This window comes from Nothobranchius furzeri, chromosome 11 (genome assembly GCF_043380555.1).
Source record: "Nothobranchius furzeri strain GRZ-AD chromosome 11, NfurGRZ-RIMD1, whole genome shotgun sequence".
Taxonomy (NCBI): domain Eukaryota; kingdom Metazoa; phylum Chordata; class Actinopteri; order Cyprinodontiformes; family Nothobranchiidae; genus Nothobranchius; species Nothobranchius furzeri.
Window position 1 is genome coordinate 25,724,313 of NC_091751.1, and position 26,576 is coordinate 25,750,888.

Below are 26,576 nucleotides of genomic sequence, written 5' to 3' on the forward strand. Positions count from 1 at the left end.
TTAGCCAAGATGAGTGATTTCCTTCTTTTAAACGAAACATTTCAACTTTCACATTTTGACCTTCTTAAAGCATACAAAAAGCACTAAATGACACTTTTGAACCGATATAATGATATAATAAATGTGTTGTTAGCTTCAGTACTATGACAACAAATCCTCTTTAAGAATTTACATTAGGATTTGAGCCATGTTTATACAGTAATCCTCACATTTACATATACTTCCATTAAAAAACACTGAATCAACAGTAGTCACTGAAATGATTAAAAACCCAAAATATAGCATTAAGAAAATATCTTAATTATAATAAGACAAAATAATCAGAATTGAAAAGTTCTATACTGCCATTGTTCAACAACAAGAAGTGCTGTTGGCACAATGAAACTGCGAAGATCCTGGTCCTAATATTTACTCTGGAGTAAAGAAAAACGAAAAAGATGCTGACAAATATTCTGCAGTTCTGAAATAAAAACAACAGCCCACCTAGCTTCAGCACCGTGGACAGCGGACGGCCTAGTTGAGCTGCTCCTCTCCGACCTCCCGAAGCCTCGGAGTCAACAGCGGCAGCCAGTTTTATGGGGTTAGGCCCGTGCCAAAACCCGTCCACATCGCGCGTGTGAACGGGACTCGCGAGTGAAAATATACATGGCGAGAGGCCATTTGTGCACTGAGATGGAGCAAACTGTGTCTGTGAGCGCACAAGGATGTGTACAAGTGACTAACCTGCGTGCGCGCGTTGCCAACGAGAACACGACAGAGGAAAACGTGCACGGGCAGCCTCTCTGCGTGCTTGGTTTCTGACTCCGCTCGCTCGGCTGTTAAGGGGTTTTGGCACTCTGGAGGTGTGGCCTGTGGCAGATCTTCTCTGTCCTCTGATTGGTTAGTTTTGCCCGCACTTTACCCTCTACCTCATTGGCCTGTTGGCTTCCTGTTGGACCAAAATGATGGCAGCTATATAAAAAAATCTGATATTCAGTAGTTGTTGTCATAGCTCAGCTGATAGAGCGGGTGACTCTCCCCCCGCGGAGGATCCAGGTTTGAGTCCGGGCAAGGAAAATAGAGTAGGTGTTATGCTATTTTTTCCTAATTCCTGTGATATTATTTTACAGTTGTGACCGTTCAACTGTCATTAAACGTCCGAATGTTTGCTGGGCAGTGTTTTAAAAAGTGCACATAAGCTAGATGGTTTTAACCATATAAAATTATATTTTTTGTGATACTGGAAAAATACATAGTGAAATAAAACTACTGATTGAAAACGTTATGACTGTGGTTGTACAATATTTGAGTCACTAATACACTGCAAAGGCCCTTAGAGTGGGGCTTCCAGAGAGAGAGAGAGAGAGAGAGAGAGAGAGAGAGAGAGAGAGAGAGAGAGAGAGAGAGAGAGAGAGAGAGAGAGAGAGAGAGAGAGAGAGAGAGAGAGAGAGAGAGAGAGAGAGAGAGAGAGAGAGAGAGAGAATTTGTATTCTGTTAAAGTTGTAATATTACTTCAGCCACTCTTGAGAGGAGACTCCAGGTAAAATAGACTTGTGGGTGTAGGTATGTTCAAGTTTAAAAAGTTCTTGCCTCGTAAATGTATTGTTTATTTTTTTCAGCATTTAATTGACAAATTATCCTTTCAAATAATTAATTGATGAGTTACATAATTGCCCATTTAGAATTGTTGAATGGACTGAGTCAAGTTTGGTGCACTTTATATATTTCAAAACATGTTTTTATTTTATTTTAATGATGCATATAAATAATTTAAATGTTAATTTAATGAAATATTTCTATTTTTTCATTACCTCACTCTTGTTTTGACAAAAACGGGACCTTGCTGGATAATATCATGGAGAAACTATTTGTTCACAGTACTTGGCTCAGTGAGGATCTGTATACCAAAGGAGGAGATACTCAGAAATCTGTCTGCAGTTTGTTACAACCCAGAATGGAAGTGGTGGGCTGTAATAAGAAAAGAGACCAAACAGAGGAGTGGGTGTTCAACAACTGATATATTTAACCAAAGAAAGGATTTACAAGTTAGTGAACAGAAAATGGCCATTGAGGACTCTCCACCACACAGGAGAGACCCAGTGAAAGCAGAAAAACAGTAGGCTTTATAGGCAGCACCACACCCTGAGCCCAGGTGCCTCCAAGGCTGCTTAACGAGCTGCTTACAACAGAAGAAAAACACAATTAAACACCAATGAAAGCCCAATGAGACGGTGGGGGCATCACAACACGTTCAGGACTACCCAAACACCAGTAATTCTTGACTGCACTGATCTGCACTGGCCATATTCTCCTCTCTTCCAGAGTCATATATTTTCCTCAAGTTCAACTGCACTCTGAAGAGGCTCCTCACCCTATCTCTAAGGCTGAGTCCGGCCACCCTACGGAGGAAACTCATTTTGGCCGCTCTGTTCTACAATCTTACTCTGCTGCTGAACTCCTTGTCCTCCTGTGTTTCCCTGGTCTGCAGATTGTTATTATTTCAGACAGAGCAAAATCATACTCTCAATTGTTAAATACAAAATATGCTTTATGTTATAACTTTGCGGGCAAAATCTAAATAAAAGCAACAGTTCTCACTGGCTCTAGATGATGTTGGGTCAGAAAGGGCATTCTGCAACAGGGACACCACATGCCGAGCAGCTTCCTGCAATTCTCCCTGTCATTGTGGGCCCACATGACAAAGTAATATTATCACAAAGGTTTCCCTGCTAAAATTCTAATGAAGGCAAAACTGAAGAGATTTATAAGACAAAACGATACATACGGAGACAATACGTTACGTTAATGGTGGTGAAAAAGGAACGAATTTGTGATAGCACATATAAGGCAATTTTGACAACAACGTTTAAGATAGAACCGAGCTGCCGTGGAGAATTTTAGGTCTAACCTGGACACGTTCGTAAGTCATTTTTTACTTTACCTCTGAATCCTTCGACATCTTGTTTTCTCCTGGCTGAGCTTCTGGCTGAGCTAAAAGGCACGGAGAAAGGTACAAAATATGACCAATCAGAGGACAGAGAAGATCGACCAATGAGGTAGAGGGTAAAGTGCGGGCAAAACTAACCAATCAGAGGACAGAGAAGATCTGCCACAGGCCACGCCTCCAGAGTGCCAAAACCCCGTAACAGCCGAGCGAGCGGAGTCAGAAACCGAGCGAGCAGAGAGGCTGCCGCGCGCGCACGTTTTCCTCTGCCGTGTGCTCTTTGGCAACGTGCGCACGCAGGTTTGTCACTTGTGCACAACCTTGTGCGCTCACAGACACAGTTTGCTCCCTCTCAGTGCACAAATGACCTCTCGCCATGTATATTTTCACTCGCGAGTCCCATTCACACGAGCGATGTGGACCTGTGACGCGGAATTTTGGCACGGGTCTAACCCCATACAGTTTGAAGATTGCAGCCGAAGGGATAAAAAGCTGCAGCTGTCAGAATCTCTGGGGCATCCGTTTAAGGAATTTGTTAGAGTCTGGTTGGTCAGATGTTGCTGCTATAAGTCGGAAACGAGCACGGTCTCACTTTACGATTTCATTATGACTATGTCACATTTCGTGCTCATATACACGCTTATTTCTTTTTTTCGTGCAATAGTCATCGGGTGTTTTGTTTTTATGAATCCAGCCAGAGATCCCTGGCGTGCGACCCTCACTCATTACCTACAGGTAAAGAGTTTTACTGGAATAAAGTCGACAGCTGTTTTCAGGTTTATTTGGTCTCCATCAGACTGAACGTTATGAGCAACAGTCAGAGCAAACTGTGTTTTTAAACGATGTCTGGAAAAGAAAACATAGATGCCAACGAAATAACCACAAGTCTGCAAGTCTCGATCAGAAGGTTTGCTGAGCTGGAAAGCACTCGCTTCAGGAAATCATCCAGCATGCGCTCTTCTACTCCTGCAGCTGCTGTGGCCTGCATCCAGTGTAAACCGGCGGCCTTCGGCAACAGTAACCACGGACAGCGCCACTTCATCAGTGAAGCTGATCAGCACCACGAACAGCTCCCGCCCTGGACATGAGGGTTTTTATGGGATTAGATTTGTGCCAATAGGATCAAGAAAAACACTTTGGAGAGCAAACAAGTTTTAAGACATTGAGAGAAAAAACATTTGTTTCAAAAGAAAAACTTGAGATCTGAATCAGATTCTTAAAATGACCAAGAAAAACACTGGTCAAACAAAAATTAAGAAATTGACAGAACAAAAATATTGACGTCTCTCTGGAACAATAGACCATTGTCCTGAGGCTAGCACAATGGCTTGCTTAGCAGCTAGCTAATGAGCTAATGTCTGGTTAAAACCAACTTAAAAAGTGGCTTAACTTACAGATTAACTAAGAAAAGATAAAATATATTATCAATACTCACTTTAGATCCTCCGTAGACACCACAGACAGCAGAAATAATGTGTTTGGGGCTCAAAATTCATATTGTTGACCGAGGTGGAAAAAAATGTCTTGGAGGCCACATCACTTCCGGGTAACTGAACTGTCACTCAAGAGAAACCACTGTCCTATGGGAGAGGACTTCTCAGAAATCCCACCCACCCGAAAGGGTTGTGTCAGAATTGCAACCAAAAACTCAGGGATTGCAAAGGAGAAAGCCAGAAAGTGTAAGTGCAAATCTGGTAGTGAGAGCAAAGCTGTGAGCAGCGAGAACGAAACTAAGGAAACTGATAACAAAAACACATAGAGGCAAACAGAAAAAGGAAACATACTTTGTTACTCATTTTAAGAAGTTGAGTCAGATTGTAAGTTTTTCTTTTGAAACATTTTTTTATCTCAATGTCTTAATATTTGTTTGTCTTCAAAGTGTTTCTCTTGATCCTATTGGCACAAATCTAATCCGATAGGTTTTGTTCTTCTTGTATTATTTAAGAAGAAGAAGAAAATATCATTTCTATAGCGCCTCTCAAGATAAAAATCACGAGGCGCTTCACAAAAACAAAAACAAAAAAATGTAAAAATATAAAAAAAGCATTAAAAATGTTTAAAAATATATTTAAAATGAGCAAAAATAGACAATTGTGATTTAAAAGAAAAAATGTTAAGAAAGAGAGAGAGTGAATAGGAAAGAGGGAAATCAGTGGATCCTGAGGAAGGTGGAATAGGTGGGGGGAGCAGAATAAAGAGAGAGTGGTGAAGAAGGTCATCCAAAAGCCAGCCTGAACAGGTGAGTTTTCAGCTGCTTTTTGAAGGAGACCACTGAGTCCACCGATCTCAGGCTCAGGGGGAGAGAGTTCCAGAGTCTGGGGGCCACAGCAGCAAATGATCTGTCACCTTTGGTCTTTAGCCTGGTGCTGCACAACCAGTAGGCTTTGGTCACTGGACCTCAGGGACCTGCTGGGGGTGTAGGGACTGAGAAGATCACCAATGTAAGATGGTGCTTGTCCATGTAAGGCCCTATAGACCAGAACCAGGATCTTGAAATGAACCCTGAAGTTGACTGGCAGCCAATGAAGCTGGAGGAGTAGTGGGGTGATGTGGGTGTGTTTGGAGGACTTGGTCAGAAGCCGAGCACAGGCATTCTGAACCACCTGTAGACGGTTCAGGGAGGTTCTGCTCAGACACGTGAAAGGAGAGTTACAGTAGTCTAAGCATGAGGAGATGAAGGTGTGGATAACTGTCTCAAGTTCCGAGCGGGACAGAATGGGACTCAGAAGCTATAAAGCTATACATTTTTGTTTTCTATTGAAAATGTTGCCTGTTGTGTGCAAATGAATTGTCTGTAATATTCGCTGTGGGTTTGAGTCCATCTCTTAACGGACATTTCTCATTTTTACTTTTCAAGCGACAACTTATTCTCTTCAGCCTTGCATCAAACCACTCTCTGTATATTCTGCCTTTTGCATTGACTTATATTGATATAAACTTTATCAAAATAAAAACCTGGCGCTGCACCTGGTTGCTAAGCAATCGCCAACTGCCAAAACAAAATTATAAGGAATATTAGAACAATATCAAGTGGGGCTTAGTGGCACCAATCGCGAGGCCCTCGCCCGAAAGCCAAAGGATCGCAGTTCGAGTTCAGCTCAGCCCAAGTATGTTATTATAGCCATAGATAGAAAGTATAATAAATTTCTGATCATATATTTCTTTAGCTGCTATTAACCAGTGGCCGTCTTTGTCTCCTCTATTACTTTCCCTGTAAATTTGTTAAATAGTATCATAACCCCTGCCGAATAGCTGTACCATGGCTATATAAAATATTATCCTCCCATCCATCCATCCATCCATCCATCCATCCATCCATCCATCCATCCATCCATCCATCCATCCAATAATAATAATAATAATAATAATAATAATAATAATAATAATTTTTATTTACATAGCACCTAACAAAGGAACCTACATTTATTGCTAATGACTTCACTCAATTTCTGATTGAAATTTAAAGTGTTTCTTGTCTTATGTTTGCTCTGTGTGTTGTGTGTGTGTGTGTGTGTTGTGTGTGTGAAATATTGATTAAACGTGACCAGGACAAAACAGGCATGCACAAGCATACTTTGTACCCAGAAGGTACCTGCTCACACATTGTCTGCTCTGTTTTAACTGCAAAAAAGAAAACCCACAGACAAGGTATGGAGTGTCGGTTCCCAAAAGCTGACCGCATCTTGGCAAAGGCTACAGCCTTGAAACTAAATAAAGGCAGGCGTGTGTTGGAGGGGACCCTTGGCGGGACAGAGACAATCATGTATCCCTCCCAAGATGCCACTCACTTCATTCAAGGTATATTCCTCCATCTGTACGTGAGACACAACCACAGTCATATTGAATCCCTTTGGACTGTCTGACTTTGGTTTGGCAGACCTGTGTCACTGTTAGAGCCACCGGCACAAACACCAGATGAAGCTGATCCAGTGAGTACTCCATCAAAGGCATAGTGTAGGCCTGGCATGTCTTGTCTTCTAGCTTCAAGAAAAAGCCAGTTAAATGTGATAGGTTGAAGGCACCAGGGCAGCAGCAACAGTAGATGATGATGATAATGATGAGGAGGAGAGGGAGACCAACTCTTGGTATTCCAGAAGGCATGAGGTATCAGGTCAAGCCTGTGAAAGTACTTTTCAGTCAACAATGGTGATGAGTCATCATGAGCTCTCACAAACTCACATTTCTGTAACAGAAGTCAGGGGAACCTTCAGCAGTGGTGGACCATCCATGGGGGCATCGACCTCCCTGACTTGAAGGGAGAAAAAAAAGTCTAAATTAAACAAAAATAGATATTCTAATATTTACTATACATGTGCCAGATTTATTTAAATGCATGTGCCAATGAGAAATCTGATTATTTACACACAATATTCACCAGTTGTCTCTCATTAAACAGTGAAATTCTGCTGTTGTGTCCTTGGGCAAGACACTTAACCCACCTTGCCTGTTGGTGGAGGTCTTAGGGACCGGTGGCGCTTGTGCTCGGCAGTCTCGCCTCTGTCAGTGCGCCCCAGGGCAGCTATGGCTACATCGTAGCTCATCACCATCAGTGTGTGTGAGTGTGTGTGTGAATGGATGAATGATACACTGTAGTGCAAAGCGCTTTGGAGTCCTTACTCTGAGAGGCGCTATACAAGTGCAGGTCATTTACTATTCCTCCAACAGACTCCTTAGGTTCACCGCTGGGGTGCTGGGAAAAGTTCATCTGAACTGCAGCTAAACAGCCAATCACATTTAGTTGCTAGGGAGAACTAATGAAATGTGGTCCAATCTGCATCTGTGAATCCAATGCCCCTGGGGCTTAGACCTACACGCCCCGTTACAGAAATCGTCTGGCTAGCATACTAGAAAGTGCTTGTTCTCATTTTCCCCTCTCTCTTTCACTCTATCTCTCTCTCTCTTTCACTCACCCTCTCTCTCTCTCTCTCTCTCTCTCTCTCTCACACACACACACACACACACACACACACACACACACACACGCACGCACGCGTGCACACACACACACACATTGTTGGTTTAAAAAGAAAGAGCTGAAATCATACATAAGATGGTTGTTGTAAATTGTAGTTATTTGTTTTCAATTTTTTGTGATTATAATAAAACATTTTGTCTAAGACTGCCACCTGCTGGCCAAGCTGGGTATTTTGCTGTGAGATGTGCATGCTTTGAGCAGATGATCAATGAAGACACACACAGGCTGCTAGAGACTGAAAACTCAAGGTAGAAAACAAAACTTGGGGGGGAAAATGGAAATAAAACAAAGATGGAAATTGACTGCAGTTGCTCTTAAAGACTCGTGTTTTAGTTGTTTTATTATTAAATTATAATTACTATTATTATTTTTATTATAATTTATCTGTAAATTAGAAAATTTGCTATCTGCTACTTTTTTGGAGAAGGGAAATTAATGACTGTTTCAGAAATATATTATTTTATTACACTTTTTATTTTAATAGTTACAATGTGCTAACAACGTAAATGTTACACATACAGCCCCACCATGATTTGCCACTGGTTATCAGGGACCAGCTGGATACACTGGCCTTCCCTTATGACCATCTAAATAAAAGGTACAGCTTTTCTGCAGATGCCCTCAGATATTCGTGCCGACTGCTGGGACCCAGGATTACACACATCACAGAACTCAACAGAGTGTTGAGGAAATGGTTTGTCTGACTTTGAGCTTTGTTGCAAGCAAAGACTTCCTGTGTTCAGTGGGTTATGCAGAAAAACTGAACAAGGCTACAGCTTGCTGCAATGGTGCCATGTCACACTATGTCACCATTTGCATTAGTTTGGTATCTGAAAAAGATTAACAACCACCCCATATGAGGCCAAAAAGTTTTGAATTGACTCAGCAGATTTAGTAAGAGTCCATTTTTGGGTCGCACTTTGGTCCAATGAGGAGAGCACACAATTTGTGTTGCAGCCTATTACAGTGGGTACAGAACGTATTCAGACCCCTGTCAAATGTTCACTCTGTTACATTGCAACCATTAGCTAAATCAATTAAATTCATTTTAACTCATTAATGTACACACAGCACCCCACGCTCACAGAAAAACAGAATAATAGAAAAAAAAGACAAACTGAAATATCTCATGGTCATAAGTATTCAGACTCTTTGCTCAGTATTTGGTAGAAGCCCCTTTTGAGCTAATACAGCCACGAGACTTCTTGGTAAAGATGCAACAAGTTTTCTAAACCTGCATTTGGGGATCTCCTGACATCCCTCCTTGCAGATCCTCTTCTGTTCTGTCAGGTTGGATGGTGAACATTGGTGGACGGCCATTTTAGGTCTCTTCAGAGATGCTCAATTGGGTTTAAATTGGCTCTGTTGGGGCCATTCAAGAATAGTCACAGAGTTACCGTGACGCCTCCTTTGTTATTTTAACTTTGAGCATAGGGACATTGTCATGTTGGAACACAAACCTTTGGCTCAGTCTGAGTTCCTGAGCACTCAGGAGAAGGTGCTTGTCCAGGATATCCCTGTACTTGGCTGAAATTTATCGTTACCTAAAACGCAACCAGTCGTCCTGTCCCTGCAGCAAAAAACACCACCACAACATGATGCTGCCACCTCCATGCTTCACTGTGTGGACTGTATTGGACAAGTGATGAGCAGTGCCTGGTTTTCTCCACACATACTGCTTAGAATTAGAATTCAGGTGTCTTTCAGTAAACTCCACGCAGGCTTTCATGTGTCTTGCACTGAGGAGACCCTTCCAACGGGCCACTCTGCCGCCCTGACTGGTGGAGGGTTGTGGTGATGGCTGACTTTCTGCAACCTTCTCACATCTCCTGACTGCATCTTTGGAGCTCAGCCACAGTGATCTTTGGGTTCTTCTTTACCTCTCTCACCAAGGCTCTTCTGCCCCAGTAGCTCAGTTTGGTCAGAAGGCCAGCTCTAGAAAGGGTTCTGGCTGTCCCAAACGTTGTCCATTTAAGGATTATGGAGGCCACTGTGCTCTTAGAAACCTTTAGTGCAGCAGAGATGTTTTGTAACCTTGACCAAATCTGTGCCTTGCCACAATTCTGTCTCTGAGCTCTTCAGGCAGTTCCTTTGACCTCACGAATCTCCTTTGCTCTGACATGCATTGTGAGCTGTAAGGTCTCATATAGACAGGTGTGTGGCTTTCCTAATCAAGTCCAATCAGTAGAATCAAAAAACAGCTGGACTCCAATGAAGGTGTAGGACCATCTCAAGGAGGATGAGTAGAAATGGAAAGCACCTGCGTAAAATATACGAGTTTCACAGCAAAGGGTCTCAATACTTGGGACCATGTGATATTTCTGTTTGTCTTTTTCATTAAACCTGCAGAAATGTCTAAAATTCTGTGTTTTTCTGTCAATACGGGGTGCTGTGTGTACATTAATGAGGAGAAAATGAATTTAATTAATTTTAGCAAAAGGCTGCAATATAAAAAAGAGTGAAAAATGGATGGGGGTCTGAATACTTTCTGTACCCATTGTAATGGGTGGCAGATGGTTGAGAAATCATCCCAATATGGTGCACACATGGAAATCAGAACAACCAGATCTCCTCGACTGTGAAACCTGTACACTGAAGTACAATTACATGAAAAGCTCCACAGCTCTCATTTTGACTACTCTCATCCTCTAAAGCAACAGATCACCATATTGTGACTTTATTCTCAAAGTCAGATTATTTTCTCTGTGGCCCTAATATTTCATCATTTTACATATAGTCTCCATGGGAACTCCTGATGATCTCAACATAATCTAAAATCATCAAACATGATTGAATTTTAATGATCACAAACATTTAAACAGTTACAGCGAGTCTACAGTAGTTATATGTGATAACAATATGTAGTGAGCAGTGGAAAAACTATTGGTTTCCATTTGGGGTGATGGGTGACTGAGATGAGGGTTAAATGGATTCTGGAATTTAGCCTGGTCTGGAGCAGGCTAGCTCCACAGTAGCTTATTTCATAACATATCCTGCTGCCTCCAGCCTATTTTCGTGCAACTGGATCACAGATAACTTGAGCCAGGATAACCATAATATCTCAGCTTAATCCCTTATCGTAGTTTTTGGCAACAGGCCCTTGGACTACGGTTATTCTGTCCAAATTCATTCCACTGTTTTGAGCTGGTTTTAAACAGAGGCCATCTGAGGACACTTTGCACAGGAACGAGGCCTAGTTTTATGAGGAGGAAGTAGAGAAGCATGTGACTCTGGGGAGAAAATCAGGTTTCTGTTTTAGAAAAAGGGAGTTTACTTCTTGAGCAATTTTTAGAAACAGGCTAAATGTAACAAGCAGGGTGACGGGGTGCAGAAGAGGGGAATTTATCGATAGTTTTTCTTGAATCCAAATGTAACCAAAGAAGGAGGAAGTTTAGAGTGAAAGTGAGCTATTGCGTGAAAACATCCTGTTTCACATCCTTTGTGTGTTGCTGTCAGGTAGACCCCCTCCCACTGCAGTGTCTTCAGCGTTGGGCAGAGTGGTTAGTCATTTCTCTACAAAGATGTCGCCTTTGGGTTGTTTAACACCAGAGGTGTGACATTGTGGCATCATCAAGTCATCTCCATGTCATGTTTTTGTTCTGCTCAGCAACTGAACCAGGTTAATTTGACTTGATGATGCCAAAACGTCACACCTCTGTTTAGCACATTTATTCCAATCATCTCCCTACTGTGTGTTAATGTGCAACAAAACAATAAAGTTTTAAAGCTGAACTCACCGTGTTGGACTTTGGACCTTTACTAGTTTGCTGTTTTTAAAGGGTGACCGCATGTTTTATATCAAGACAACAAAGAAAAGCATCTGCCTCTCGAAGTCAGACTGCTATCTCATATTCTCATTTAACTGGGAGCTTTTAGACCACTGGCGGCATGGAGTTGGGGCATGTTGGCGAGCGCCTGGTGGCCAGGTTTTCACCCATGGGGCCCAGCCCGAAGAGGAGATGTGGGTCCCACGAAGGTGGGGACCTGAGTAGCCTGATCCTCAGCAACAGCTCTCAGCAGCTGGAATGTCACTTTTCAGGAGGGAAAAGAGCCTGAGCTGGTGTTTGAGGTTGAAGTAGATATAGTTAAATTCACCTTCAGCATGGCTAAAGCATGGCTCTGGCTCTGGAACCAGCTCCCTCAAGAGGGGTTGGCACTATACCACTCTGGAGAACGAGTGTTCTCCATAGAGTGTCTGGGCCCTTAGAGATAGGGCAAGAAGCTTGGTTGTTCAGGAGGGGCTTGGAGTAGATCCGTTGCTCTTACACATCAAGAGGAGCTAGTTGAGGTGGCTCGGGCATCTGGTTGGGATGCCTCCTGGACACTTCCTTGGTGAGGTTTTCTGGGCACGTCCAACTGAGAGGAGACCTAAAGAGAGACTATGTTTCTCGATTGGCCAGGGAACGCTTGGGATTCCCCTGGAGGAGCTGACCCAGATGGCTGGGGAGAGGGAAGTCTGGGCCTCTCGGTTTAGGCTGCTGCCTCCGTTAATTTTTAAGTCACATGGTCCTTAAAAGAGAACTACTTTGACCATTGTTCAACATTTGAGTTGTATTGTTGTATTTGTATTTATAGTTGGGCAAGACACTTCACCCAACTTGCCTGTGTTGGTGGTGGTCAGAGGGGCCGACGGCGCCAAATGGCAGCCTCGCCTCTGTCAGACCTCCCCAGGGCGGCTGTGGCTACAAGTAGCTTACCATCACTAGCAGTGTGTGAATGTGAGAGTGTGTGAAAGCGTCTTTGGGTGTCTTGAAAAGCGCTATATAAGTTCAATACATTATTATTATTATTATTATTATTATTATTATTATTACAGCTATACTGTGAACACTTGAGGACTGTCTCTACTGACAGATTATCAGAACATCACATTTTCAGTGTGTTCTGGAGTTTTCTTCAAATCAGATGTTTGCTTTATTGCACAACCAGTGGGGTAGTTTAGTCACATGTTGTGTGGGAGTGTGTGGCATGTTAGATCTTCCCAAGCTGTGGGTCCCTCTTTATCATTAATTTCCACTTCTTCAATGTGAGTGACATCATGGGAGTTTCCCCTGAAGGAGGAACCTGGTTTTTAAAAAGCCACAATCCAAGTCGGTCACTAGACCAGAGCAGAAGAGGAGGCTGGTGTTTGCACTGCAGAAACCTCAAACCATGGAGTCTGAATGTAAGATAGAGCTAAATGCTGCAGAAGCTGTTAAACTGACACCAACTATCTCCAGAGCATCTCACGGGTCAAAGCTGACCGTGGTCCTGATTGCTGTCTGCCTTGCTGCTGCTGCAGCTTTCCTCATCCTCAACACACACACAAAGGTGAGTCCACACGTCTCCTGCCACAAACTGAGCTGGATCACCAGAACCCAACCTCTGCAAAACCTTTTCTGTCTATCTCTTTTTACACAGAGTCCAGTACCAGATGAAGACCAAAATGGTGAGTTGTTCTTCAGATTCGTTGTTAGAGATTGAAAAGACTAAAACAATTAACGGCTGTGGTTAAAAGCATCGTCCAACAGGACCGGCTTCTGCTCAGGTGGTGTCAAACCAGAGTTCAACAAAATCCTTAGCCTTGTTCCTCTGAAGAAAAAATCCTGAAGATGAACGTACACACAAGTTGAATCCAATCTTTCTCTTATTCACAGCTCTTCACCACAAACTGAGAGAGATTTCAAACGTCCGAGCAGCCATCCACCTCGAAGGTAAAAATAATAGTTTCCCTCAAAGAAAAGGCATGTGACCTACTGACATCTGTGTTGGACTGGAGACCTGTCCAGGGTGTCCCCCACCTTTTGCTCAGGGACTGCTGGAGATAGACACGAGCTCCTCACAACCCTTACTGTTCAAGAAGATGAAGGAGTGAACAATCATTCAGTTTGATAACCTTAAAACTTGATTTTCCTGCGAGGCTTTCAGAAATATACACGGTCAGATGGTTATGAGAAGCTCCCGATGAAATGTATAGGAGTCGTTACGAGAAATCGTACAACCCAACAATCCGTAACGTCTGTTTACCTTCATCTGTCTGCCAAACAGGAGAATACAACCCCAACATGAAGGCAATAGAATGGACAACTGAGGTGGACCAGTCCCATGCCCAAGGAGGTCTGCAACTCATAAACAACGAAATAGTGATTCCACAGACGGGTCTCTACTTTGTATACAGTCAAGCATCCTTCCGGGTCAGTTGCAGCACCAGGAGTGCTGAGGATGTCACTTCAAAGTCCATGGTCCACCTGAGCCACGCCGTGAAGCGCTGGTCCAGTTCGTTTGGGAGTGATGATGAGAAGTCCTATCAAACCATCCTGCATTCGGTTCGAACTGCGTGCCAGAAGTCAGTCGATGAAAACTCCGACTCAGACGAAAGCTGGTTTTCTGCCATATACATGGGAGCTGTGTTCAGCCTACGGAGAGGAGACAGGCTGAAAACAGTGATGGAGGAGAGAATGATGGAGAAATTGGAGGACGAGCCAGGAAAGACCTTCTTTGGAGTGTTTGCTCTGTGATGACATGTACATTCAGGGAAAGGCTTCATGGAGTTTAACAGGAAGTTAAAGAAAGGCTTGTGTTTAGTCTTGAAGGGATGATGACACAGGAGCTTAAGAACCTCAGAAATAAGGGGTCCACCATGTTTTGTACCATGTACAAGGTTCTGTTAGAAGTCTTTTTTCCTGCTGCTAACAGTGTTTTACTACAGGCTCACAAGAGGTTATTCATTTAACTTATATTGACATAGATTTTATTTATGGAAGTATTTATTTATTTATGTATTTATTTATTATATGTATGTTTTTTCCTTGCAATGTTTTGTATAATTTATTTAGAAAACTAAATAAGACAGATAAGACAGATTGACCTCTGGCTGTTTTTACGAACCAGTACTGTTGCTTTCTGCCTCAGGAGAAACACAACGGGTGGGTGGGAAAGTCCTGGAGGAACCCACGACCACTCTGACTGGCTATGAAATGGTGTGATGACATGATGTGTGTGTGTGTCTCACAAAAACATGGTCACCATGGTGACCTCAACAAACCTGGAACTATTATTTTTATTATTGTTATTAATAATAATGTTATTAATAATATTAGAATAATTAGAATAATAACAACAACAACCAGTAATGAAAATCAGAAGATGAAGAAGCATTTTTTTAATATGAAATGCAAAACACTGAAACTGAAACACAAATTGCTTTTCTGGTTTGTAACCTAATGGAGATGAGCACACGTAAAACTTGGTTTCTTATGATCAACATGAGGGGGAAGCCGTGGATCAATGCAGAAGAGAGGTTTCCACTGATAAGAAGGTGTTCTGGTAGATCCCTCCAACGTTTTCTGGGTCATCCTGGGAGCCTACCAGTACCTGGTTTAGGGACCATGGCATCCCCGTTCTTGATTGCCCAACAAACTCACCTGACCATTAAAAAAAATCTATGGGGTATTGTGAAGAGGAAGGTGCAACACACTAGAGCCAACGATTCAGAAGAGCTGGAGGCCACTCGCAGAGCAATATGGGCTCTCATAACACCTGAGCAATGCCACAGACTGATGGAATGCGTGCCATGCCACATTGCTGCAGAAATCCAGGCCAACAGAGCTCCAACTTACTACTGAGTGCTGACCGTTCTCCATACTTTTCATGTTCATATTTTTCAGTTGGCCAACATTTCTAAAATTCCTTTTTTTTGCATTGGTCTTAATTAATATTCTAATTTTCTGAGATGCTGAATTTGGGATTTTCATTGGTTGTAAGTTATAATCGTCGACATTAAAGAAACAAACATTTGGAACATATCAGTCTGTGTGTCATGAATGAATCTAACATACAGGGCCGGCTCTACCCATTTGGTGCCCCAAGCGAGATTACTCGTTTGCCCCCCCCACACACACACCCACACACACACACACACAAACCTTTTTTCTGTGTGCCCCTGACACAAACACATAATTTAAGGACAGCAGCATCCAATTAGTCACAACAGTTCAATTTTAATATTTGAACACCAGCAACAAGAACAAGCAGCACTTTTCCTGCTGTCATGGTCTGCGTCTGCCCCTTCCTTCATGTGCCTCCTGGTGTTCTCCATCCCTCTCTAGATTCCCTTTTGTGTCTCATAGCGCCCTCATGTGTCCTTTGTCTGCATCTCATTTATGTGTTTTCTGTTTGTAGGCATTCGATCATCCCCATCCCCTCCAGTTGTAGCTCCAGCCTCTTTGTCCCCAGCTCTGTGTCTGTCTGGGTGTGTGCGTGTCCATTCCCCAACTCAGTGAGTGTGAGTGTATGTGTGTGTGTGTGTGTGTGTGTGTGTGTGTGTGTGTGTGTGTGTGTGTGTGTGTGTGTGTGTGTGTGTGTGTGTGTGTGTGTGTGTGTGTGTGTGTGTGTGCGTGTCCATTCCCCAATTCAGTGTGTGTGAGTGTGTTTGGGTGTGATTGTGTGTGTGTGAGTCCTTCCCTCAGTCTTTTAGTTCAGTTTTGTGTTTATCTGCCCTCCTTTGGTTCTGCTTCCCCATTTATATAATTGTTGTCACCTGTCTTCCCTCCAGCCCTCACTCCACACACCTGCTTCCTGTTTCCCTAATTGTTCCTCCCAGTCTATTTAAGCCCCGTCTTGTCTCTGTGTTGTTGTCGGTCCATTGTATTTCTTGGTCAGCGTTGTTTTGTTTCCAGCCTTTAGTCTCTAGTCTCAGTCTTTAGTTCTCTGCTCAGAAGGTGAGCTTTTGGATTTTTGTCTTAGTTTAGTTATTGGGCTTTTGCCTTTTCCCCCTTGGATTTTTGGTTCTCCTCCTAAATAAAGGATTTTTTACTTTATACCAACTCCTGCCTCTTGTCATCTGGGCAATCAACACTTTGGGTCCTAACCATCCCCGCAACGTGACACCTGCAGCAAAGGCAGCTATAGTATCATCACATGGTTAGGGTTGATGTTTATTAGAACATGTCCTTTAACACTGACACATGCTGGATCTCAGGCATGTTTTAATCAGCTCTATCAGAAGAAGCTCCTCTCTGCAGCTGCTATCACTGGCATCATGGCAGCAATCCTCAGGACCACCAGCATATCAGGGTAAACCTCATTCAGTTTCTCTCATCCTTTTGTACATTTAAAGTCTCATGTCAGCTGATAGGCCGTCTGTGGACAAGCTCCACCTTAATCTTACCAGACAGGTGAGGTCAGTCAGCAGGTCTAAAGGAGCCTTGAAAGACTTGTGATGAACTTCAGGATGTGTTGACGGGTGTGGGTGTCCTCAGGCTGCTGAGTCTATGCTGTCTGTTCCTTCAGCTGGAAGCAAATCAAACACACGTGTAGACATAGATATTAATCCTTCAGTAAGGTCACACAGTGATGTAGAGATGACAGGACATCAGGTATTAAACACACCTGAGTAACAGTATTGATCACTAACAGGACTTCACCTGTAACTTATTACAGAACTCACCTGTTCCAAGCTAAACCTGCTGATGATGCCTGTTAACTGACTTGTAGCGGTTGTACCGTTCATTAACAGCAATAATAACATATCAGTGTACCTTAGGGTGGTGTTGGTGTGGATGTTTCATCAGAAGCTCCAGCAGCTGTTAGGGTGCATCTAGACACATACAGATGCATGATACTGTACAGTAGTACAGTATGAGACGGGTGAGTCAAAGTTCGTCTAGAGCAGGGGTGTCAAACTCAAACTCACAAGGGGCCGAAATGAAACTCTGGGACGGAGTCGAGGGCCAAACTTAATATTTTTGAAAAAGTGACGGCAAATTAGCACATTTTCTTTATCAACATATATGCAATTTTGAACCTTTAAATTTGGAAACAAACTTATTTCTGCATTAACACTGAATGTGGAATAACCAAATTACACACGAGCAAGTCAGTTTTAAATAAAACACATCAGTGGTATTCAGATTTATGTTTTCTTGTTTATTCATTTTTCTTATTTTTTATTCTCCTGTAATAAGTGTCATCGCTGCTGTGACGTCTAGCTTTCCCCACTGAGGAACAATAAAGGGATTTTCTATTCTATTCATCTATCTGCAGCCTTTCCACTTCCTGTTTACTGTAGGTTAAATATTTTCTCACGGGCCAACAACAAAATAAAACTATCGTTTTATCTTAAATGAAAATGCAACATCTCACCTGTTAACTTTCATGTTTTGGAGCAGAAAAAGAGCATAAAACCAACATATTTAAAGCTCAGTTTGCTCCACTGGTTTACTGTGATGCTCACCTGTTCCAGCCAGATACCTGCATCATGGAGTTGATCTGAGCTGAGGAGGAGACTCCTGTTGTTTTGTTTATCTTCATCATAATAATGACAACATTAGATGACAACAGGTGCTCACATAGATTTGTGCTGATGAACATGTCTGAGCAGCTTGACCACGTTGTTGTGTGTCGGGGAGGAAACACAACGACAGCAACCACAGAGCCGTGCTGGTTTGAGCGTGTCGCTGTTCGCTGGAGTTATGCCAGCTCTGTCTGGACGTTAGTTGGAAAACTTTCTGAACACATTACTGAGCGGCTAGAATCTCCGTTTCTGGGCTTCAACGTCAGAAAACAGCTGAGTGAACTCGGCGCTGAGTGAGAGGAGTGTAGTTTGTCCGAGACAGCGGAGCTGCAGACATCGGCAGCAGGCGCTGGAAAAGACACAAAGGAGGGGGCGCTTCGGCTCTGCGCTAACGCCACAAAGCATCATGGGAGTTGAAGTCTTTGCGGTAAAATCGGCCAGCGGGCCAGTTTTAATATATTTTTGATATTTATCTCGCGGGCCACATAAAAATGCTCCGCGGGCCGCATCTGGCCCGCGGGCCTTGAGTCTGACATATGTGGTCTAGAGCACATTTCAAGGCAATAGTCATAAAGGGCTGTACACGACAACACGCAGAAAAAACAAACAATTAAAACACAATGAATCCATTTCAATCCTGTTTAAAATGACAGATTTTAAGTTGCTTTGTCCTCTGAGGACTGGTCTGTGTCTGTTTAACAGAGGGTTAACCCTAACACTCTGACATTTACATACTAACATTTTTGAAACAATAATCTGTTGCGATAAATAAAAAAAGAAACCATCCAAGTGAATTTTTTTGCTAAATGCAACCGTTTTCTACAATGGAAGTTTAGAAATGTCTCTCAGATCAGAAAAATATAATAAACAGACAGAACTGATAAGAAATAATCAGAAACTTATTAAGGATCATATAACTGTTAGCAGTTATTATGAAACACAGAATTCTCAGAACGCAAAACATGAAAACATCAGAAAATACTAAGATTATCCTAAATATCGTGTCTCAGCTTTAGTGCTGCACAAACATTACAATAGTAAGAAACTAGCTTAGTTTGTCCTAAAGCATCCTCAGGATAACATGATGACATCATTACTGTAACACCTGCCCTTGTTCCTCTACTGTGCACCATCTTGCCACAGGAGTCCCCCAGGGCTCTGTACTAGGACCTCTTCTCTTTGCCAAATACACCACCTCACTGGGTGAGATCATTCGATCACATGGCTTCTCCTACCACTGCTATGCAGACGACACCCAGCTCTATCTGTCATTTCCACCGGACGACCACACTGTCTCTGCACAAATATCAAACTGTCTCTCTGACATATCAAAATGGATGAAATCCCATCATCTCCAACTCAACCTCTCTAAAACTGAACTACTTGTCATCCCAGCAAAACCATCCATACAGCACAATATCTCAATCCAAAATGACTTCCTATCTCTTCAAAGGCAGTTCGAAATCTGGGTGTTGTGATTGCTACCCAGCTTCTGGTGCAATCTACTGTCATCTCCCGCCTCGATTACTGCAATGCCCTTCTAAATGGTCTTCCAGGCTGTACTGTGAGACCTCTTCAAATGGTCCAGAACGCAGCGGCGCGCGTGGTCTTCAATCAGCCAAAAAGAGCACACGTCACCCCTCTGTTCATTGAGCTCCACTGGCTACCGCTAGCGGCACGCATCAAATTCAATTTGCTAACACTAGCATACAAAGTCCGAGATGGTGCGGCTCCCATTTACCTGAATCCTCTTGCAAAGGCTTACGTCTCGGCCCGGCCGTTCCGGTGATCACAGAATCGTCGGCTAGCAGTGCCTACACCACACTCAGGACAATCCAGACTCTTCTCATGCATCGTTTCACAAATGTGGAATGACCTTCCTAACACTACCAGAACTGCGGCTTCCTTTTCAATTTTCAAGAAACTCCTGAAGACCCTGCTCTTCAGAGAGCATCTTCTTAACTAGCACCATTCCTGCACCCATCCCCCCTCTCTACCGTCCACTCCTTGTTCATATTCTCCATGATTCATCATGCTGCCTCACTGCCACCTACGACTGACTGGAAATTGTTTGTTGTTGTTGTTGTTGTTGTTATTGTTATTGCAACATGCCGATTATCACTTGTAAGTTGCTTTAGACAAAAGCGTCTGCTAAATACATAAACATAAACATTTTCTTTTTCCTCCCCTGGACTCCTGATCATTTAGGGCAGGGGTGGGGAACCCTGGTCCATCGAGGGCCGCTATCCAGCATATTTTGGTTTCAACCCTGCATCATCACAGCTAATTTTAATCAGCAGGTGATTAACAGGCTTCTGCAGAGCCTGCTGAGCTGCTGAACAGGTGAATCAACCACTGAATCAGAAGTGTTGGAGCAAAGCCATGTAGGATACCGGCCCTCGAGGATCAGGGTTCCCCACGCCTGATTTAGGGCGTTTTGACATGTTGAGCTAGCTGAATCATCAGAAACTACCATCCTCCCCATGTAGCAGGTAAAGGTAAATTAGACGGAGGCAGCGGGGTGCAGTGGGCGCCAGATTGGCCTCATGGGACTGTGACGTACTTTGGTAAAACTGGCAAGTTATTGGCAGATTCGACATTTACAGCTCAATGACTTCTGATCAGGAGGTCATTTTTATTTTTATTTTTTTACCATGTCCTGTCTGGCTGTGAAGCAAGCAGAATTGATGTCTGAATGCTGGTGACAAGCCTTACAGATTTACTCTCAGGTGGAGCATCAAAGCGTCTGCTTTTAATGTCACGCCTGATACTTAAAACTTTATTGTTACTGTTGTTGAATGCTTTGTAATTCCGACCAGACACGGAGACAGAGGTGAAAGAGAAAAGAAAAGGTGGGGAGAGGGGGGGTGGGGGTTCCACAAAAATAAACAATGAACAAGAGTCTGCTTCTAGACCTGCAGAAAAAGACAAAAAAAAGCAAAAGGACAAAAAAAGGGACACAACAACAATACAACAAGATCTAGCTATTACTGCGTCAACTTGATGAAAAAATATATAATCAACATTGCTTAACTGAAGAATCACGATAATAAATCACAGTGCATTAAGTGCTCACCATAGTCTTAAGACCTGTGTTTAACGTGCCCAAGCCCATACTTTTGAGAGCACAATGTGAGCACCTGTGTGTGTACACGCGCTTGTTTATGTGAGGTTTCTCTATAGGAGCGTCCAACAGAGAGTGTGAGGGACCACAGATCCGCCCCCCAAAGATGCGCAGGAGACGGGGGGAGCTCCACGTCCCAGAGATCCAGGTGCTGCCCCAGAACACAGGAACCCCAAGGAGACTGCAACCAGAAAGGTCCCCGCCCCCCTCGAGAGGCACAGAGGATCGCCCCGGGGGGCCACAACCAGCAGCCGGCAGAGTCCCGGGAGATTTCAGCGGCAAGCCCACAGGCCCGCCCGCAGCCTCCCACCCCCTAGCCGGCCGAGCCCGGGACCCAGCGACCCGGGACCCAGCGACCCGGGACCCAGGGGCGACCACCCCTGCCGGGGACCCAGCAGAGTCCAGGGACCCAGACCCCACCAGGCAGCCACCGGGATCTATCAGGCAGATGCCAAAATCTTAAACCCCCAGACCCGGTTGCAACGAACACTCAGGTAGACCATGGCACAACCCCTCACACCAGGTGTGGCAGGGGGAGGGGGGACAAAGATCTATATCATCAAGAGAAGTTCCAGGAGAGGGGAGGAGTCAAAGGCCCCACCTGACATATACAGTCATACACAAACACAGTCACACACTCCCTCCCTCATGCTCACACATGCACATACAACCCAAGACTTACAAAAATGCACGCCGGACACCCACTCATGCTCCCCATACACACCCTATTCACTCTGGTCCCGGTACTGCTGCACATTGGGTACAACCATCACCGGTAACCAGAGTTTGACCCTTTCTGCTGGGGTGCTGATGAGCAGGCTCCCCCGCCCAACGCTGAGCACAGCAACCCACCACCCCAGACCCCACCCCGGCGGCCAGATCTCCCTCCTAGCCTCCAGCCCCAGGAAGCCAAGCAACAACAGAGGTGGCAAAGACCCCTAGTCTCCCTCCGCCTGCTCCAATATAGTGTTGTGTGATCATGAGGTGTATTCCATGGCTGTCGTGAGTGGGCAGTGCGGGCATCATCCGGCCTATGCCAGCTGATGCCACCGCACCACCCCACTCACACCTTCAGCCATCAGTGTCTAAGTGCGGTTTAAAAATTGGAAGTGGGCACCAGCACCTGGGAGGAGGCTGAAATATCCCCCTGCCAAATGCCGTTGAATGTGCTCACTCCCAAGGCCCTAAGTGTGTGTTTGTGTGGAATGTCGTCAGTGGAAGCGTATAAGGTGCAAATAAAATTGGGGGCAGGTTGCCACAGGAATGCGGAAATGGGGTCCATACCCGCACTCCCTGACTTGCCCACCCCCCAAGGTCCTATGTGTATGTTTGTGTGATTATGTGAGGGAGCAGGAGGAGAGAAATATGCAGGGATGGGGAGGAATGGCTGGTTGGGCTTAGCCCTCCAGGGAGCCAGTTCCCCTACTGGCCCCCTCCAGGTAAGGTTGGGTCCTCCCCCTCCTGGACCTCCCCCTCCCCTGTGATGGAACGGCAGAGGAGCCAAGGTCTACCCGAGGCCTCCGAACCCGGGCCAGGCACTGCTGCGTGTTCCTGCCTTCTTCCCGGCAGCATACATGTCAGGACCCGACCCCCAAGGCCCCGCCCAGATCCCCACACGGGGCCGGCCACCCCCAAACCCCAAGCCCCCAGGCCCCCACCCAGACCCTCCCAGGGGCATTGCAGCCGCCAGGCAGTGACCCATGGCCGCCGCCAAGATCCCCAAGGGGCCCCACTCACAACCGCCAGTAGTCCATCCCCCGAGGCAACCCAAGCACGTCCAGAGGGGGGCAACGGCCCCCCAGTCCCAGACACCCCCAGTGAACCCACCCCTAGGGAACATCCGGATACTCCAAACTCAGACCCCCCCCCCCCACCCCCCACCCACACCATCCCGCAGGACAACATCAACTGCCCCCCACCCTCGCTATGTGATGGAACCGATCAAAGGAGCCCAGAGAGATTCATCTGAAGTGGAAGCAGAGGCTATATCAAGTGCAATATGATCTAACAAAAGATTTCTATACTGGTTAATGCAGAGAGTTTCTCTATTTTTCCAATTCAAGAGGATAGTTTTCTTAGCGATGCATATGGCAGTCAGAACCAGGTGAACCACAGATGTTTCAATCGGGACATCGTCCAGGTTTCCCAGTAAACAAAGAGAGGGGGAAGTTGGGATATGACATTTCAGACATTTTGACAGATCCTCACATACTCTACCCCAAAATTCCTGGACAGGTGGGCAGGACCACAGTGCATGAATGTAATTGTCAGGAATGTTGTTTGTGCAGTGTGTACAGGTGTCAGATGACACAAACCCCATCTTGAACATCCGATGACCTGTATAGTGTACTCTGTGTAGAATTTTATACTCAGGAGGTCATTTCAAAACACAACATATAAATAAATAGGTATAGGTTTGAATGTCACAAGAGTACACATTTTGCTGACTGCAGTTCCTCTAACGGCCACATGTTGTGCTCTCTGCATTCTCTGAAAACGACACCTTAAATTTAACCCAGTTAAAGACTAATGGATTTTAAATGTATTTCCTCAAACATGAATCACGCACTTTGGTTTTGATTCTAGAAAATCCTTTTGTTCAGAATCCTTTATGTCTAACGTTGCCAACAACCAACATCATATCAGTTCCAGAACCGTTGTTGGATCATTTCTCAGTAAAATGTCTCATGTTGAGTTTGTTATTTAAGAACGTATTTTGTAGAATCCAAATCCCACTGTTGAGTCACTTTGATGGAGTCCAACAGGTTTTCTAAGCATTCAAAACGAACCCTGGAATATTTGTCAGCTTTAGCAAAGAACTTTTGGAGAGCTGCTTCGAAAGATGACAGTCAAATCACAGGTTGAGGTGCCAGTATCTACATCAATTAGGTTGCCAAATCCGTAGTTTGGACTACCCTTTTATGAGACATGATCAAAAAACAAAAGGAAGAATGTCTTGATTGGCTGTATTTCTCATGAAAAAGGTGGAGAGGAAGCTGTTGTAGGACCCTGTTTCGTCCCCGACAGGAGGTGTTAAAATGTGAAGGAGAGGGTAACATAAGAATTGCGACAGTAGATTTTAAATGGGTTTAATTGTTGTAAAAGGTTATAAAAACAAGTGCAAACAGATGGTGAGCATTACTAAGATAATGCAAACCAAAAAAAAAAAACCTCTCAAAAAGGTTAGCATTAAAAGAGCAGTTACCAACATTTTAAAACACCTGGTTAAAACTTAAGTTTCACCAGAACAGAAGGTGTTTTAAAACCAAAGTCAATACAATTGCATCACAGACAAAACTAAACAAAAACATGAAAAAGACAAACTTAAAGTTCAGAAAGCATCTGAATAAAAACACCAACCCCCCCCCCCCCCCAAATCCAACTAACTCTGCCAGGGTTTCCCTTTTGGGTCACTTCTGCCGGTCCCAAGCCCGGATTAAAGAGGAGGGGTTGGATTATAACACAGAACTAAATCCACAGTAGAGGGATTTTACTCTTAAGAAATAAAATGAAGGCAGGTTATGACATATACAAATATATTTAGTAAACATTTATAGTTTCTAATCAAACATGTCAAATATAAAACTATTTATTATACAATACAGTACAAACCCAGTTGCATCAGGGCAGCCGACTCTCACCAGAAATGAGTTCGACTAACTGCCGGCAATGCGGACCGAGCTCTGACACCAGTCGTACAGGGTCCTAACAGCCCGTATCAGAGGGCCTGGTACCCCATACTCCTGAAGTACCTCCCAGAGGGTACGGGCTGTTAAGACCCTGTACCCTACCCTGTACCCTACAGGTCCTGTTCTTGACTGGACCTGTAGTCACCTCAACATCTGATGCTGTACAAAAGGAGGAGGACTGAAACTTCAGCAGCGAGCTCTGAAGAAGACTGCAGTAGTAGTTGAACGTGTTAAAGAAGAATGGTGGTGAAGATGACCTCCATCCTACAAAATCCCTCCTACCCACTGCGTTCCACTGTGGAGACCATGGACAGCTCCTTCAGAGGCAGACTGAGACATCCCAGATGTAAAACAGAACGCTACCGTAGGTCTTTCATCCCCTCTGCAGTAAGAGTGTAGAACTCCTCAGTTTAAGCTGTACTGGCATGATCCTGGTACACAATAACACCAATGCAGTATTCAGTATGTGTTCAATATTCGTGCAATACCGGATTTACGTGGTATGTCTGTATCCCTTACAGCATGCTGCATAGTTCTGGAACCCAAGTTTTTCATTTTTATTTGTAGTTTTTAGTGGTCGAAGGTTACAATAATGGCTTACTGCCTATTTGTTATGATTTCTCTTCAAATGATTCTGGTGAGTGCTGGTGCTGCTGTAACAAGTGAATTTCCCCACTGTGGGATCAATAAAGACTCTTCTCTTCTCTTCTCTTCTCTTCTCTTCTCTTCTCTTCTCTTCTCTTCTATTCTATATTAATTTAATACGATCCATCTGGATCACTCAGAGTTAAAACTATAAGAGTTAAAACTCTTCAACTCGAAGGGGTTGAAAACAAAATGAGGCCTGGAGGACAGCAGAACCCCTGCACTGCTGCCTCCCAGACTACTGAAGGCACAGCCTTTTTACCCCAGGTGTGGGTCATCAGGAGGATTCCGCTCAGCTGTTTTCCTCAGCAGCCTGGGAGAGAGGAGGAGGAGGGGCGATGTCGGGCTGATCACCAGGGCTGGGTGATCCTGGCTCCTGCATCCCAATGGCCAGGCTGGTAGCCGTAATTGACTCAAATGCACTAAACCTGGGAGGCAGCTAGTTAAAGCAGTTAAAAATTCTTTAATGGAGGGCAGGAGGGGCACACTCAAGAAACCGACAATGAGTGTAAGACTGAGCTGGGTTTAACTAGACTGAGGAGGTGAGTGGAGACTGGGAACAGGTGTGATGATTACTGATTACAATCATGAGCAGGTGTGACTAGTTAACTGAGTAGAGAAGCAGATACACAAGACATTGAGGATGTTTCCCAATGCCAAGGAACCTCGCCTTGATGTCTTGTCCCGGTTGCCTAGGAGATACATCATTAGGAACCACCAAGACGCGTTCCAATGTTCATGTTTTACCGAGGCGTGTATTCTCCGTTTGTTAGCCGTTTAGCTAGCTAAGCAATGATACACGGGAGGTATCTTATAGCCTAGCCTTGGTCAAAAGTTACCCAGAATACATAGCAGGATTTTCAAAAGAACAGCGGATCAGAAGCCGGCAGCTACCTCGGTGGCAAATTTCAAGTTTAAGAGTAAGTCAGCTAATTTAAAATGTTTTT

General features: G+C 44.2%; 1 protein-coding gene across 1 annotated transcript; it reads left to right on the forward strand.

Moving 5' to 3' along the window:
* The first annotated feature begins 12,972 nt into the window (after positions 1-12,972).
* tnfa (tumor necrosis factor a (TNF superfamily, member 2)) lies at positions 12,973-14,738 on the forward strand. Its single transcript, XM_015955792.3, has 4 exons — positions 12,973-13,208; positions 13,299-13,326; positions 13,535-13,591; positions 13,926-14,738. The coding sequence occupies exons 1-4, from the start codon at positions 13,050-13,052 to the stop codon at positions 14,393-14,395; spliced, it is 714 nt and encodes a 237-aa protein (XP_015811278.1). The 5' UTR covers positions 12,973-13,049; the 3' UTR covers positions 14,396-14,738.
* Positions 14,739-26,576: the final 11,838 nt, after the last annotated feature.

Excerpts from the sequence above, each read along its gene's own strand:
- tnfa (XM_015955792.3), top strand. The coding sequence starts at position 13,050 with ATGGAGTCTGAATGTAAGATAGAGCTAAATGCTGCAGAAGCTGTTAAA. Across the intron at positions 13,209-13,298 it reads TCCTCAACACACACACAAAG|AGTCCAGTACCAGATGAAGA; the intron begins GTGAGTCCACAC and ends CTTTTTACACAG. Across the intron at positions 13,327-13,534 it reads ACCAGATGAAGACCAAAATG|CTCTTCACCACAAACTGAGA; the intron begins GTGAGTTGTTCT and ends TCTTATTCACAG.